Source organism: Staurois parvus, unplaced genomic scaffold (genome assembly GCF_062004578.1).
Source record: "Staurois parvus isolate SC_StPar_1 unplaced genomic scaffold, SC_StPar_1.0 ptg000275l, whole genome shotgun sequence".
Lineage (NCBI taxonomy): Eukaryota > Metazoa > Chordata > Amphibia > Anura > Ranidae > Staurois > Staurois parvus.
This window is the reverse complement of record NW_028318071.1, coordinates 4,643,783-4,660,370: the sequence shown is the minus strand read 5'-3', so window position 1 is coordinate 4,660,370 and position 16,588 is coordinate 4,643,783. Positions and strand designations below refer to the sequence as shown.

At 45.1% G+C, this 16,588-nt stretch overlaps 1 protein-coding gene across 1 annotated transcript in view; it reads left to right on the top strand.

The window, feature by feature from the left end:
• The first annotated feature begins 524 nt into the window (after positions 1 to 524).
• Positions 525 to 16,588, top strand: part of LOC149459093 (neuritin-like) — a 62,052-nt gene continuing 45,988 nt past the window's right edge. Inside the window, exons 1-2 of the mRNA XM_089681649.1 lie at positions 525 to 576; positions 5,844 to 6,006. Of these exons, the coding sequence (XP_089537775.1) occupies positions 525 to 576; positions 5,844 to 6,006 (215 nt within the window). The remainder of the gene's footprint in view (positions 577 to 5,843; positions 6,007 to 16,588) is intronic.

Here is a 16,588-nt window from a genome sequence, read left to right as displayed (position 1 = left end):
GGTTGATGGTTCAGGAGAGGAACATCCCATCCTCTACCTGAGCCGGAAGCTGCTCCCGAGGGAGGTAGCATATGCCACGATCGAGAAAGAGTGCCTGGCGATCGTGTGGGCGCTCCAGAAACTACAAATGTACCTGTATGGGCGGCACTTCACCGTGATCACTGATCACAATCCCCTGAGCTGGCTAAATCGTGTGGCTGGAGAGAATGGCAAACTACTCCGGTGGAGCCTAACTCTCCAGCAATACGATTTCACCATACAGCATAAGAAGGGCAGCACCCATGGCAACGCGGATGGGTTATCACGGCAGGTCGAGCCAGCAGAGGTCGGTTGCGTCAGGAGGGAACTTGGGGCTCCCTCCTTGGCGCCCACTTAAGGGGGAGGTGTGGCAAACTTGCTCATCCTTGTTGGAGCGGAGTCCTCCTTTACACTCTCTTTTTCGTGTTCTGTCTGTTTATTTGAGGCATTCCTCAGCCTCATTCCTACCATCCTCCCTTCCTGAGAGGCAAAGTATCTTCTGGCAGATGGTGTGGGGGTCAACCAGAGACATCCTGCGTCCAGCAGTCGATAAAGGCTGTAAAGTGTACTGCCTCCCCATCTTACTCAAGATAAGATAATTGCACATTCCTCAGGTGAACTGTATGCTTCATATCATGGGGGATGAGTTGTAGTTAGTTTAGTTTCCCAATGACCACTCCCAAAACATGTAAGCCCCCCCTCCCCTTTTTGGAGGGACTTGTAAGAGAGACAAGTGAGACACACACACACAGATCTCCCAGCAACATCGTAACAAAAGGAGACTCAAGAAATCACCCGCTCTCAACTTGGACTGCAAACCAAGGCATATGGGCAAGTACCTTAACCCTGTAATCTTCTTCCTAATTATCTCTTTGCTGTGTCTTTATATACATATATATATATTTTTGTGACATCTCTTTGTAAATATTTATTTGCATCTGTCTGACGCTTTTAGTAATAAATCTTTCTTTCTGAAAGTGTTAAACTGTTTCTAAGCGCTTACTTGCAATTCACGAATCCCTGCCTTTGAAGAGACGCTACTGTTTGTTATATCTCTGTATAGCAGGTCTGCAGGCCGTGCTATATAGATCAATATTTCAATCATTATAGTGTATATTTTATAACGGGAGTTTCCCAGTCTCCGACAAAAGTGGTGGTGGCAGTAGAGGGTTAGTTGCGTAATTAACCCGACCCAGTAACAAGCGCATTTAGGCTGCAGGCACAGATTGTAGACCATTAGCTGGGCAATCGCTGTGCTGGGTGCAGCTGGGTGGGGCCTTGTTACGCGCGTCACACCACGGTTTTAGATCGGCTGGTCCTTCGGTCACGAGTTTGGTGAGAAGGTCTGGGGTCTGACGCCGTGGGCGTGGCGTATTACTGTTAGTCACGGTCGTGCGATTGTCGCCCTGTTGGTGGGTGGCGACCGCGGGTCGTGACAACAGTGACCTACTGACACTGCACTTGCTGGGGGAGAAGGGGGGGTTAGCGTAGGGGCTAAATGCAGGTGCTGGCAGGTGCTGGTGCTGATCCGGCTAACGCTGCATTTTTGGGGACGCTATGCTAATGTGAATGCTGGTATAGTGCTGATCTGATCAAAGATACTGATCCGTTCAGACACTATACTAGCAATGGAGGTTTATTGTGCATGAGCGTGCTCCTGGCAATCAAGGGATTTATATAGCGCCAACAGTTTGCTCAGCGCTTTACAGTAGAACGGGAGACAATGCAGCAACAATACAGTTCAATACAAGAGGGTTAGGAGGGCCCTGATCCTGGGAGCTTACAATCTAAGAGATGTGAAAGACCAAGATGTACTAGACCGCTGGTGCTCGCCAGTTCACCAAAAGGTAGGGCGGCACTACTACTGGCACTCTGCTGCATATCAGAGTCCTCAATATTTACCGACAAGTGCTAACAGAGATCAGGCCTGATTCTGCGAACACTGCGGTTTTGTGTGCAATGTATCAAGTGACAGTGACCCACTGACACTGCACTTGCTGGGGGAGAAGGGGGGGTTAGCGTAGGGGCTAACTGCAGGTGCTGGCAGGTGCCGGTGCTGATCCCGCTAACGCTGCATTTTTGGGGACGCTATACTAATGTGAACGCTGGTATAGTGCTGATCTGATCAAAGATATTGATCCATTCAGACACTATACTAGCAATGGAGGTTTATTGTGCATGAGCGTGTTCCTGGCAATCAAGGGGTTAAATGTGATGACTGATGTACTGAGGGGCAATCTGATGCCATCTGGGAGGGGCGTGAAAACCACTGGAGCACAAATCATGTATATATACATATATGTGATTTTTTGCCCCTGTGCCGCCCTGTAGCAGTATTTCTGCTATAGGGCAGTCAGGAAGCGGTTACAGAAGCGGTTTGTGTTACGGCGTTGCGTTACTTTAACTGACAATTATAATTGGACTAAATGTAGACCTCCAATTTCAAAATCATTATCCAACCATTTTATGACTATCCTCACCTCTGTGACTGATACTCCCCCTTCCAGTCTATAGCCTTCTCCTTGCCTTATCTCACCAGCTACCCAACTTTAACCACTTGCCTTCCTGAGGATTTACCCCCCTTCCTGACCAGGCCTCTTTTTGCTACTCGGCGCTGCACTAATTCAACTGACAATTGAGCGGTCATGCAACACTGCACCCAAATTAAATTTACGTTCTTTTTTTCTCACAAATTGAGCTTTCTTTCGGCAGTATTTGATCGCCTGTGCGTTTTTTATTTTTTGCGCTATAAAAAAAAGGCTGACAATTTTGAGAAAAAAACAATATTTTGGACTTTTTGCTATAAACATGTCCAGTAAAAAAATTTAAAAATCAAATATTGTCATATATTTCAGCCAAAATGTATTCTGCGACATGTCTTTGCTAAAAAAAACACCAATACGTGTAAATTGTACAGCGCTGAGCAAACCCTTTGGCGCTATATAAACTCGTAGTAATAATAATAATAATAATAATAATAATAAATGAATTGGTTTACGTGAAAGTTGTAGAGTCTACAAATGGGGGAAAGATACTGGGATTTTTTTTTTATAATAATAATGGCAGCAATCAGTGACTTATGGCGGTGATCAGCGATTTATGACAGTGATCAGTGACTTATGGCGGGACTACAGGGCTGCGGCGGACATTTTGACACTGGGGGGGGACTGACTTGGGGTCACTGACATCCCCAGTGACACCAATACAGTGATCAGTGAAAAAAAAAACACTGACACAGTACTAATGGCACTGGGGAGGAAGGGGTTAACATTTTTATTCAATCAAAGGGTTAACTTTGTGAGGGGAGTGTTTTACTAGTGGGCGGGGGGTGTGTACTTCACAGGAACACACTGATCCCCAGAGATAAACTCTGCTCTCTGTGCTGGGAACTGACAGGGAGCAAAGCTGCATTGTAAACACTGCAGCCGTGCTCCCTGTCAGTGATTGCCGGTAATCGCCGAGACCCTGCAGTTAATGACCGGCCGGGACCCGGTGATTGACACCCGCAGCCGTGATCGGTGGCGCGGACAGGGCGGGCGCGCGCCTCGTGCGCACCCCCTACCTGTTTTGCTAAGTGACGTTTTAAAACGTGATTTATCACAGCGGTGCCTCCCTGCCGCAGTATATACACTGTGGCTGGTCAGCAACCAGTTAATTACTACTGCTGCATATGTTTGTTTGTGCAATTTTTTCCTTTTTTTCTCGGAAATGGTCTTACTTCTGAAACTTTGTGTATTAGTGTTGCTTGGACCTTGAAGAAAAGGTTCACCCCAAAAGCTTTTCCTGAAAATGTGGATGTTAGTGCAAATAAAAAAGTACCACAGAAAGTACTCAATTGTTCTAAATGCCCAATGAAATTCCTATTTTGTTCCTGTCCCCCTAGAACTCAGTGTCATATCTAAGGGAAATAACTTCAACATGACACAGTCAGCATACAGTCAGGTCCATAAATATTGGGACATCGACATCTAACATTTTTGGCTCTATACACCACCACAATGGATTTGAAATGAAACGAACAAGATGTGCTTTAACTGCAGACTGTCACCTTTAATTTGAGGGTATTTACATCCAAATCAGGTGAATGGTGTAGGAATTACAACAGTTTGCATATGTGCCTCCCACTGAGGGACCAAAAGTAATGGGACAATTGGCTTCTCAGCTGTTCCATGGCCAGGTGTGTGTTATTCCCTCATTATCCCAATTACAATGAGCAGATAAAAGGTCCAGAGTTCATTTCAAGTGTGCTATTTGCATTTGGAATCTGTTGCTGTCAACTCTCAAGATGAGATCCAAAGAGCTGTTACTATCAGTGAAGCAAGCCATCATTAGGCTGAAAAAACAAAACAAACCCATCAGAGAGATAGCAAAAACATTAGGTGTGGCCAAAACAACTGTTTGGAACATTCTTAAAAAGAAGGAACGCATCGGTGAGCTCAGCAACACCAAAAGACCCGGAAGACCACTGAAAACAACTGTAGTGAATGACCAAAGAATTCTTTCCCTGGTGAAGAAAACACCCTTCACAACAGTTTGCTAGATCAAGAACACTCTCCAGGAGGTAGGTGTACAGTATGTGTGTCAAAGTCAACAACCAAGAGAAGATTTCACCAGAGTGAATACAGAGGGTTCACCACAAAATGGAAACCATTGGTGAGCCTCAAAAACAGGAAGGCCAGATTAGAGTTTGCCAAACGACATCTAAAAAAGCCTTCACAGTTCTGGAACAACATCCTATGGACAGATGAGACCAAGATCAACTTGTACCAGAGTGATGGGAAGAGAAGAGTATGGAGAAGGAAAGGAACTGCTCATGATCCTAAGCATACCATCTCATCAGTGAAGCATGGTGGTGGTAGTGTAATGGTGTGGGCATGTATGGCTGCCAATGGAACTGGTTCTCTTGTATTTATTGATGATGTGACTGCTGACAAAAGCAGCAGGATGAATTCTGAAGTGTTTTGGGCAATATTATCTGCTCATATTCAGCCAAATGCTTCAGAGCTCATTGGACGCCGCTTCACAGTGCAGATGGACAATGACCAAAAGCATACTGCAAAAGCAACCAAAGAGTTTTTTAAGGGAAAGAAGTGGAATGTTATGCAATGGCCAAGTCGATCACCTGACCTGAATCCAATTGAGCATGCATTTCACTTGCTGAAGACAAAACTGAAGGGAAAATGCCCCAAGAACAAGCATGAACTGAAGGCAGTTGCAGTAGAGGCCTGGCAGAGCATCACCAGGGATGAAACCCAGCATCTGGTGATGTCTATGCATTCCAGACTTCAGGCTGTAATTGACTACAAAGGATTTGCAACCTAGTATTAAAAAGTGAAAGTTTGATTTAAGATTATTATTCTGTCCCATTACTGTTGGTCCCTTAACAAGTGGGAGGTACATATGCAAACTGTTGTAATTCCTACACCGTTCACCTGATTTGGATGTAAATACCCTCACATTAAAACTGACAGTCTGCAGTTAAAGCACATCTTGTTTGTTTCATTTCAAATCCATTGCGGTGGTGTATAGAGCCAAAAATGTTAGAATTGTGTCGATGTCCCAATGTTTATGGACCTGACTGTATAAAACATTATAAAAAAAAATCTCTTTAGGAGGGACAAAGAATAATTTTAGAACCCAACAAATGGTTCTAAGCCTTCCCTGCTTTATAAAACAAAAAAAAAAGGTTTACCTTGAGTTAGACTTTAATTGTATCTTATTTATGATAGAATTCAGATATTGATTGCTGTCTGAAATTCTTAATGTACTATGTAAGAAATACTCACCAAACTGTTACTTTGTTTTTCTTTCTCTGTTCCTTAAAGTTTATCATATTCCTGTAAATGCAACAAGCAAGAACTGTGACACTATTTACAAAGGCTTTGCTAACTGTCTTATCAGCCTGGGAGACAGTATGGCTCAGAATACCCATCACACGAATGTAAATGAAGACTTGGATGACACGGAAGAGCTTGATTTTATATGCAAGTAGGTTAATATTTTTTATCATTATCTTTTACAGATAACAGACAACAAAGTGGCTATCAATGTGGCTCTGGCTTACTATATTAAAAGATCTGCATATTCTTTAACTGTTAATACATGGAAGGAACCCACGTGTGTGCTGGTTACCGACCTACAGGCAGAGTAAAGCTCTTTATGCTGAGCAAAACTTTAATTCATAAATAAATATGTAACATGAAAAGTCATATCTGTTATTTGATTGTGGCTGCATTAGGCTTAAAGTATAAATAAAGGCAAATTTTATTTCTAGTTTTGGATAGAGTGGAGATGGATTAGAACACCTATTAGAGGGGAAATCTTCCAATGAGGACACTAACTCTGGTGACTGGGGGGGGGGGGGGTTCAAGGGGGCCCAAGGGATGCCCTTAAATTGCAGGGATTTCATCATACCTTCTGTTTTCGTTATGTACACAGATGACAAAAACAAATCTGACAGGAGTTATAACCCTCCCTTAATCTATCCAAAATTAAAAATAAAGTTTTGCCTATAGTACTACTTTAACCACTAGCCTACTGGGCAAATTCTGACATTTCTGTCATGCATGTAAAAATCGGCATATTTTTTGCTAGAAAATTACTTTGAACCCTCAAACATTATATTTTTTAAAGCAGAGGCCCTAGAGAACAAAATAGTGGGTGTTGCAATTTTTTATGCCACACGGTATTTGCACAGCAGTGTTTCCCAAAATTTTTTTGGGAAACAAAATGCACTTTAATGAATTTTAATGCACACAAACACAATATAATAGCCATTTTTTGTAAAATGTAAAAGATGGCACGCCGAGTATATAGATGCCAAACGCATCACACTTTAGAATTGTGCACACCCGTGGAATGGCGACAGACTATGGTAAGTTAAATTTCTCATAGGTAATGATTTAAAAGTCTTTACAGGTTACCAGTTTAGAGTTACTATTTATCTAGAGTTTTGGAGTTATTATTTATTTTATATAAACTTTTTTTTACACTGTGACTCTGTGATTATTTTTTTTATCACTTTTATTGCTATCACAAGGTATGAGATAGCATAGGACGCGACAGGTCCTCTTTATGGAGAGATCTGGGGTCCAAGCAGCAGATCAACCAAGATTGGTTTAATCTGCTGCTCCACAAGTTGATACGGTTTGTAAACAAACAAATCAAAACCGAAGTGATGAAATCCTCACCACTTCCAGTTTCTGATGTCGCACAGTGTGAGTAACAGCATCAGTTCCTCTCACTGTCCAGAGAAAGCTCCCCGCTCGGGAGGTGGGAGGGGGTAAAAGTAATCCTAGCAGCTGTATAGCTGCTAGGATTACTTTTACATTGAAGAGAATTGCCCAAACTTGGATCAATTCTGAGATCATGGTTGTAGCCTCAACCGTGGTCTCGGTATAACCACCTCAACACAAGCATGTATATGTACTTATTTAAAATTTTTATAAGCATGTCATTGGAAAAGAAGTATGACTTATAAAGTGGCTTACCTTATGGGCTCTTGCTGAACATAGCAGCCTTCATGAATAATTTAATGAAAATTCACTTTCCTATTGACTCCAGTACATTTTGGGGGAAATTCCGACAAAAGCAAAATGTATAAGCACCGGAGTCAATAGGAAAATGTAGCAACAACAACATCACTTTCTTCACTATTCCCTACACACAATACTTCTTGATCCTACAATGAATCTTTACCTATACATTTCCTTTAATTTAAAGCCTAACTCCAAGTTTCAATTCACTTTAAATATTTTGTTAGGGCCAGGGTGACCCAAGCAAAGTATTATTACTAAAACATTTTGCCTATAAACTGTATGTAGTACCAGCTACCTACAGTATACAGCACTGTGTTCTGGCAGCAGTGCAGGGACTTCCCATCCTGTTCCTAAAACATAATCAAGACAAGCTGAGTACTATTCAATCATTCACATGAAGCTTTGTATTTCTAAGTCTATCAATGGAGTGACTTTGGTAAATTGATTTTGCCATAAAAAAGACATTTGTTAAAATTGGCATATAATAGAATAGGAAAAAAATTTTTTATTTATCATTGTACAAACATATAATGAATAGATACCCCTAAGCTATGCCTTATAGTGTTACCAAAGTAAAATTATTTTAATTTAAAGTAATAAACGTGATACTCACCTGCTCTGTGTAGTGGTATTGCACAGAGCGGTCACGATCCTCCTTTTCTCTGGTCCCCCAACAGAGATCTCTGCTCCTCCTCTTCTTCATGTGTCCCCATAGCAAGCAGTTTGCTGTTAAGGAACACAGTGTTTACACGCTCCTGTGCTGTGTGTCTATGAAGCCACGCTCCATAGACTTACACAGCAGGACTTAGCCCCACCCTCACTTCCTCCTCACTGCATTTGACTGACATCAGCAGGAGCCAGTGGCTCCTGCTACTGCTTGAGTGCTGTGTGAAGAAGAAGAGGGGAGAAGAGATGTAGCTATGCACCGTGCTGTATCTATTCTCCCCTCTCTTCCTCTTTACAAAGGGAAAGAGGGAGGGGGTGGAGGGAAATAGAAAACATTTTTCAGGGGGCGCATGCATGCTACAAGACAAGATAGTCACGTTGTAAAACTGCTTCGCTCAGCCCACAAGAATCTCCGGCCACCGCCTCGCCACTGCTAGCCTCACAGACCTTGTTCTACCCTCAGTGGAGAGCACAGCACCTGCTGCCTCCACACAACATGGGCTCGCCAGTCAAAATGAAGCCAGAGCACGGCCCTGACCAGACCTCCTCAGGTAAACCCAGCTCCAAGATGGTGCTGGCTCCTGCCACCAAAGGTAGGCACCATATTCGTACAGATACTGAACCTTCCTCTCCAGAGAATAATAGAAAAAAACTTTCTGCGCTGCTATAGGTATAGATAGGACTATTAAAAAAAGCTGCAAACACCTAGACCTAGACACCACTAGCACAAGGAAACAAAAATAAAATGGTGTTGCGCTAATATCAATAGTACTAAGGACACAATAATTCGAAGAGTGGGGAGACAGAAAAAAATAACCTCAAAACAGAGGTGATAAGTATAAAGGCCTGAATCCAGACCTAATTAGGTGCCATATGAACTGTGGCAAAGACAACGTGAGTTCTGTGTTCAGGCCTTCACATTTGTATGTATTATTTATGTTTACTTGCTGATTATTACTCACGTTGTCTTTGCCACAGTTCATATTGCACCTAATTAGGTCTGGATTCAGGCCTTTATACTTATCACCTCTGTTTTGAGGTTATTTTTTTCTGTCTCCCCACTCTTCGATATATTGTGTCCTTAGTACTATTGGTATTAGCACAACACCATTTTATTTTTGTTTCCTCTCCAGAGTTCCTCCACCATTTCCCATCTGCTTTGTGTGAAGAGGGCACACAGGATGAGACCCTTCTCACCAAACTCAGAGAGATTATCACAGAGGAAATCACAGCAGCTTCCAACAAACTTTCAACTGAACTGAAGCAGGAGATTAGGGAGCTGGGGTAGCGTGCTGCTACCCTGAGGGGGTCGCATGGATGATGCCACTACAGTATTGGAGAACCATGACAAAATAATTTATGAATTACTGGCTGAATTTGCTGTCCTCAAAGATAAACAGGAAGACCTGGAAAACTGGTCTCAGCGTAGCAATCTGAGAATTAGGGGTCTCCCTGAAACCATCACTGGCCTCCAAAGCACAGTTACAGCCATGTTTAAAGAACTGTGTCCAGAGATTCTGCTGGAGCAGCTTGAGATGGATAGAACACAACATGCCCTGACACGTAAACTCACAGATGGACCCCCTAGGGACATTATTGTCAAATGTCACTTCTTCCATACCAGAGACTAACTGCTTCACAATTCCCAGGCCATGAGTTAGCTCTTTGCTAACACAGCGCAAAGCACTGTATTCAAACATCAACCCCTGCATCCATATCTCCAAATCTTGCAAGAATTGAACATTATTATAGAGGTTTTCCCTTCAAACTGAACTTCACATACAATGGCAAGCAGCAAACCACATCCCCTGAATCTACAAAAAAAACACTTCCATGGTTTGGGTCTCTAACGCCCGTCTATTGGCTCCAAGTCTACATAAGCATCTGAGCGAAACTCCACCACCAGCTCCACTCTAAAATCACTTGATCCACACCCGTCTGATCACTCCTCTCAAGTACTCCAATGCCTACAGAGCCAGCGTTTCCAACCAGTGGAAGTAGGATGAGTACCGCATATCTACTCTATTCTTTTTTCTCCATTTTGGTGGTCTTTTGTCATGCTCACCTTTTTTCACAAGCTGATGCTCGGCTCCTCACCACTGAACTGGAATGTGACCGCACCTTGCGTGGACAGTTGATCTTTGCCAAGTTTAGGCCTTAGGTTTATACACAACTTTACAGTTGAACTATATTGCACTCCATTATGTTACAACTTATATCCCAGTTAGAGCTGGTTTTACCCTTCCCAGGGTATGTGGCTCCGAACCGGGGCCTGGGTTTGCCCTCATCCCTCTGTTTTTTCCTGTGACTAATAACTTAGTGCCTATGACAGCTCGCCAGAATGTGCCCGCCTGGCAGCAATTACTGCCTGCACCAAACTTACGCCAGTCACTGTTTTTTGCAATATGGTCTCTTCTTATTCTTTTTTTATTTTACACTCCACTTTATTGATCTTATTGCTTACAGTGGGAGCACGTGTGCTACCATTGTCAATTGAAACTCTTATCATACCTGGGCTGGGTACATCTGGTGAGCTGGTGCATGAGATTTAACCACATACGGATAGGACTTATTTAACCTACACTCTAATTTGACCTCTCCCTTCTGATTTTGCCTGTTCTGACTGCAATTTGTTGTTTTATCAGTTGGAGAAATTGGGGGATGGGGATGGGAGGTCTTCCCTTTGACTGACATGCAGCTCTGTGCCCCCGCTGCCTCCTCACCCTGAAACATTAGCACGCCTTGGACCCTCTTCCACTGTTGTAGGCTCTGGGTTCACGGGGGTAGGATAGTCCTTTCCTTCCCTGTACCTCATGAAACACTACAGCATGTCTGTGGGGGAACAAGCCCTACAGCACCCTCTCCCAACTGGGGAGGTGACTTGGGGGTGCACGATTTACTCTAAATCTAACTATTGTTTGCTTAAGTTTATGGTCACTGAAAATGTTTTACACCTTTTATGACACTGCAATGCAATTTTTTTTTTCCTGAATGTCGGATATGTCAAGACCTTCTCTCTTTTCTTTAAACCCAGGCCTACTGCTCCCAATGGGGGCCTCTGCCTAGATCGTTACTTTGCCTTGTTTTGGACCTCAGTCCTTCAACCTTTTTTCCTGCATAGCTCTGTCTACATTAGATCTCTTTTTGGCGGTCGTCCGCACCCCATCTTCCCGGAGCTGATTCATGCTCCCTCCGTGATCCCTTGAGATGCAGTCTGTCTCTCTGGATTCTGTTGGTGCTTTCCAAGCATGCTCCCCCCCCCTTTTTTCCTCTCTCCTTTCTCCTCCTTCCCCTTCTTGCCTCCTCCTTCCTCCTGTCTCCCTTCCCCCATCCATTCCCAGCCCTTGGAAAAGCTACTATCTACTTGCTATAGCTCATACTTGGTCCCTCCAGTATGGCTCTTAATTTACTTATTCTGAATGTACAGGGCCTCAACTCTCAAGTTACTATCCTTAGTTATTATGCACTAAACAGCTCCCAATCTCGGTTCTTCTCTCATCTGCTGTCGTCGTTGGCACATCGAGATTGCCACTCACTTCCAGAACAAGATTGACGCAATCCGTAAGGACATTGTCAACTCACAATCCACCTCTCCACCCAGCCTCCCGCCCTCCTCCAACCCCTCAACCCTCCCCTCCCCCGACCTCATAGCTGCACTACCCCCCACTATACCCAATGCCCCGCACACCATCACCTCCCCAACACTCCACTCCTTCAGCCCAACTACCTCTGAGGAGGTCTCTAAGGTCTTCACTGAAGCCCGCCTCACCTCCTGCCCCCTGGACCCTATCCCCTCACAGCTCCTCCAGTCACCCCCCCCCTCCATCATCCACTCCCTCACCCACATCTTCAATCTCTCCATCTCCACAGGCACCTTCCCCTCCCCTCTAAAGCACGCACACATCACCCCCATACTCAAAAAACCCTCCCTTGACCCCACTAACCTTAACCTTAGACCCATCTCCTTGTTGCCCTTCACTTCCAAGCTCCTTGAGCGCCTGGTCTACAATCGTCTAAGCGCCCACCTCACTGATAACAACCTCCTTGACCCCCTACAGTCTGGCTTCCGCCCCCTGCACTCCACCGAAACCGCCCTACTTAAAATCACCAATGACCTGCTAACTGCCAAAGCCAATGGCCACTATTCTATCCTCCTGCTCCTTGACCTCTCCGCGGCCTTCGACACTGTTGACCACCCTCTCCTCCTTGCCAAACTGAACTCCCTTCCCCCCCATCCTCTCCATTACTACTAACAACGCCACCATCTCTCCCACCCCACACGCCAAAGACCTGGGTGTAACCCTGGACTCCCACCTCTCCTTCCTACCCCACATCCAACTGCTATCTAGATCTTGCAGGCTCCACCTCCGCAACATCTCCAAGATACGCACATTCCTCACCCCAGACACCACCAAACAACTCGTACACTCCCTCATCATCTCACGCCTGGACTATTGCAACTCCCTTCTCACTGGCCTACCCAAACGAATGCTATCCCCACTCCAGTCGATCCTAAACTCAGCGGCCAGACTCATCCAACTCACCAAGCGCTCCACATCTGCCTCCCCCCTCTGCCAATCCCTTCATTGGCTCCCGATTGCCCAACGCATCAAGTTCAAGCTGCTAACCCTGACCTACAAGGCCATTCACAATGCCACCCCGAACTACATAACTAACCTGATACCCAGATACTACCCTACCCGTGCCCTCCGCTCCTCACAGGACCTCCTGCTCTCTAGCTCCCTGGTCTCCTCCTCCCACGCCCGATTGCAGGACTTCTCTAGGACTTCCCCCATCCTCTGGAACTCCCTACCCCAATCCATCAGAATGTCACCTACCCTCCTCACCTTCAGGCGCACCCTGAAAACCCTCCTCTTCAGGGAAGCCTACCCCAACCTCACCTAACACCCAACCTCACCTAACAACTAACCTCCTCCACCCCACCCACCACTCCATCCCCCACAGCCATCTCCTCCTGTGCCACCTTCCCCTCCCTCCTAGACTGTAAGCTCGAAAGAGCCCCTCGTGTACTGTATTGTTACTGTCTTGTCTCATGTTATGTCCCCCTTGCTACTGTACAGCGCTGAGCATACCCTTTGGCGCTATATAAATACTGTATAATAATAATAATAGCGGGGGCTCAGTCTTCCTCTGTGGTGACTTCAATTTAATTCTGAATCCGAAATTGGTTAAGTCAGCACACCCACCTACAACCGATGCTCAGCGTTTTGCTACACTACTTACCCAACATTTCTTTGTTGATGCCTGGCGTGAAGTGCACCCTATATCTAGGGACTTCAAGTTGTACTCTCATCTGCATAATGTACACACTAGAATCGACCATATCTTTGTTCCACAATCTTTTTTGCCCAACAAGGCGCATGTTGATGTACTGTCATTTCCGTGGACCAATCACAACCTGGTCTGTATCACTTGCTCCTCCTTGATTTTTAAACCCTCCTGCTCCTCTTGGATGCTAAATGACTCATTACTATCATCCTCAGAGGTCCTTACACAAATCCAAGACAAGGCCAAGGAGTAATTTTCCCTTAATGTTGGATCGGTCGATTCGGCGTCTACTCTCTGAGAGGCCTTTAAGGCTTTCCTCTGGCGTCCACTCTCTGGGAGGCCTTTAAAGGATAAGTTCACCTTTGGAACATGTTACATGTTCCACGCATTTTTAGGGTGGAACATGTAACCTCTGACAGTACAGGGAGAAGTTTCCCCGTACTATCTGTCAGATTTGAAAACAGTTCTGTGAATGAGTGCCTACAAGTCCCGACAGCCTTACCGGCTGTCGGCTTATAGTTTTCAATTAACTACCACAGCACTGTGGAGCGCCATGGTAGTGCATTGAAGCTTCCTTTCAGTATATCTGCTTGACCATACATCCTGTACGGCAAGCAGATATTCTGACAGGTCTGCAAAAGACCTACATGGCATCAGCGATCGCTGGTGCAATGCCTTCCAGACTCCTTTGGACAAAAGTAATAAATACACATTTTTATCCAAAAGGTGAACTTATCCTTTAAGGCTGTCCTCCGCCCTGGAAAAGAAAATGCTGACAACCCAGTACATCCTCCCTATCGCTTGCACACTCACACCAGCGTGGGCACTAGTAACACCCTGAAAATTGTGGAGGAATTCAGAGAACGGCTAGCAAAACTATATTCAAGTCCCACTCCCTTTGACACCACCGCGGCCGAGGCTTTCTTTGCTGGAATTGAGCTCAGCTCCCGTGTATCTCAAACTCATTGATGTCTAGAATGAAAGCCCCGATTACCTCAGAGGAAGTTGAAGCTGCAATAAAAACTTTGAAAATTGGAAGGAGACAAGGCCCACATGGTTTTTCTGCCATATTTTATAAAAAATCACTAACCTGCTTTGTTCTTCCTTGGCAGCTGTGTTCAATGAGACCTGGACCTTTTTGTGCTTCCCCTCTTCCATGCTCTGGACAAAACTGGCCATGCTTCCCAAACCAAACAAGGATCCACATACGTGGGCAAGCTACAGGCTGATATCTCTTTTAAATATCAATGTCAAATTCTCACAAAGATCCTAGCACATAGATTAAACTCCAGCCTGGGCAACCTGGCTCTTTGTGATCAAACTGGCTTTGTCCCAAAATGCCAGGTTGGTGACATTATAAGGAACGTCCTGAATTTAATGCACACTGCACAAACACACCATCAAGAGCTCATACTTCTTTTTAGTGATATAGAAAAAGCTTTCAACTATTTCCTGGTCCTACATTTTCTATGTTTTTTGCGGAAGTGGGCATTCCAAGAGCATTTTTTTTAGCTCACAGTGTTATACTCAACTCCCTTCTCCTCAGTCTGGCTTTCGGTCCTCTGGGTTCCCGATTCACTGCGGACCAGACAAGGATGCCGCTTATCGCCACTCCTATTTATTCTGGCTCTTGATCCCTTGGTAACAGCAATTTGCGCTTGTGTAGATATTAAGGTGGTAGAGAGAGAGACAATCCAAGGGAAATTATCACTCTGACAACATTCTCTTTACCATTATGTCCCCAATGACATCACTTCCCTGCTTACTCCGGGTCTTCAATGACTTCTTTTCTGGCCTTAAGATCAACCAAGCCAAATCCCAGCCCATGAATGTTTCCTAAACCACCACCACTTTGTCTGTATTGGAGTCCTCTTTTTCTTTTACATGGACCATGAGGCTTCCCTATCTGGCTGTCATTTTAACACCCTCATATAACTAGCTATATCAGGCAAACTATCCCCTTCTCATATCTTTACTCCCTCTTCTTTGCTCTTGGTCTCAATTCCAAATTTCCTGGCTAGGACATTTGAATGCTCTCAAAATGTCTTTCCTGCCAAAACTGTTATATTACTCTTGAGTCCTGCCTATTTCAGTGCCATCCACAGTCTTGTGGGTCCTACAAAATAAGGCTCTCTCTTTTATTTAGCATAACATCAGACCTAGAATCAACAGGTCCACCCTATATAGACATAAGTATAGAGGGGGTCTGGGGGTTCCTCATCTCTTCCATTATTATAGAGCAGCAGTGGCAGAACTGCCAGGGTAGCAAAAGTTGCACTTGTGACCAGGCCCTGAAGTTCTGCCACTGTGGGGGGGGGGGGGGGCAAGAGCCCAGATTGTGTCTCCTCAGTGTTGTGGTGTTGCTGGCTGCAGGGCTCCGAGGTGAGTGTTTCTCTCTCTCTCACAGGCAGCCCAGAGCCAGCGCTGACAGTTCCCCCCTTCTCCCTCCCCCGCATGGACTGGTGAGGAAAGAGAGACCTGGCTCTGTTCCTCCTTTTCCTGCCCTCTCCTCCTGTATCTGCCCCCGCCTACACATCTCCTTTTCTGAGACACTACCAGGGAGTGTGGGTGGGAAGTGGATGGAGCAGACACAGTGGGAGAGGGCAGGAGAAGGAGAAACAGAGCCAGGGAATTTTGAAGCCCATCAGCAGGAAGAGTACTGATGCCGACAGCTGATCCATCAATCCTGTGAGTGAAGTCTCACCCTCCCTCCCCTCTCCTGCTTCCCAGTACAATAATGTAAAAGTGACTCTGATGGACAGTAAGAGGTGCTGTGTGGACTCTGATGTAAGGGGGGCTTTGGGGAGCAGAGACCCCCTGACATAAGAGTTCACCTTTACACCAGAGTCCATGGCATTTCCCCTTACATCAGAGCCCCCCCCATAAATCAGAGTTTTCCTTTACATTCCAGAGTCTACAGAGATCTCACAGTCCCTTATGGACTGTAATGTAGGGGGGCTTTGCGGACTTTGATAATGGGGGGCTCTGCAGACTCTGATGGTGGGGGCTCTACAGACTTTGATGTAGGGGGGCTCTGTGGACTTTGATGAGGGACTCTGAGAATTCTGATGGTGGGG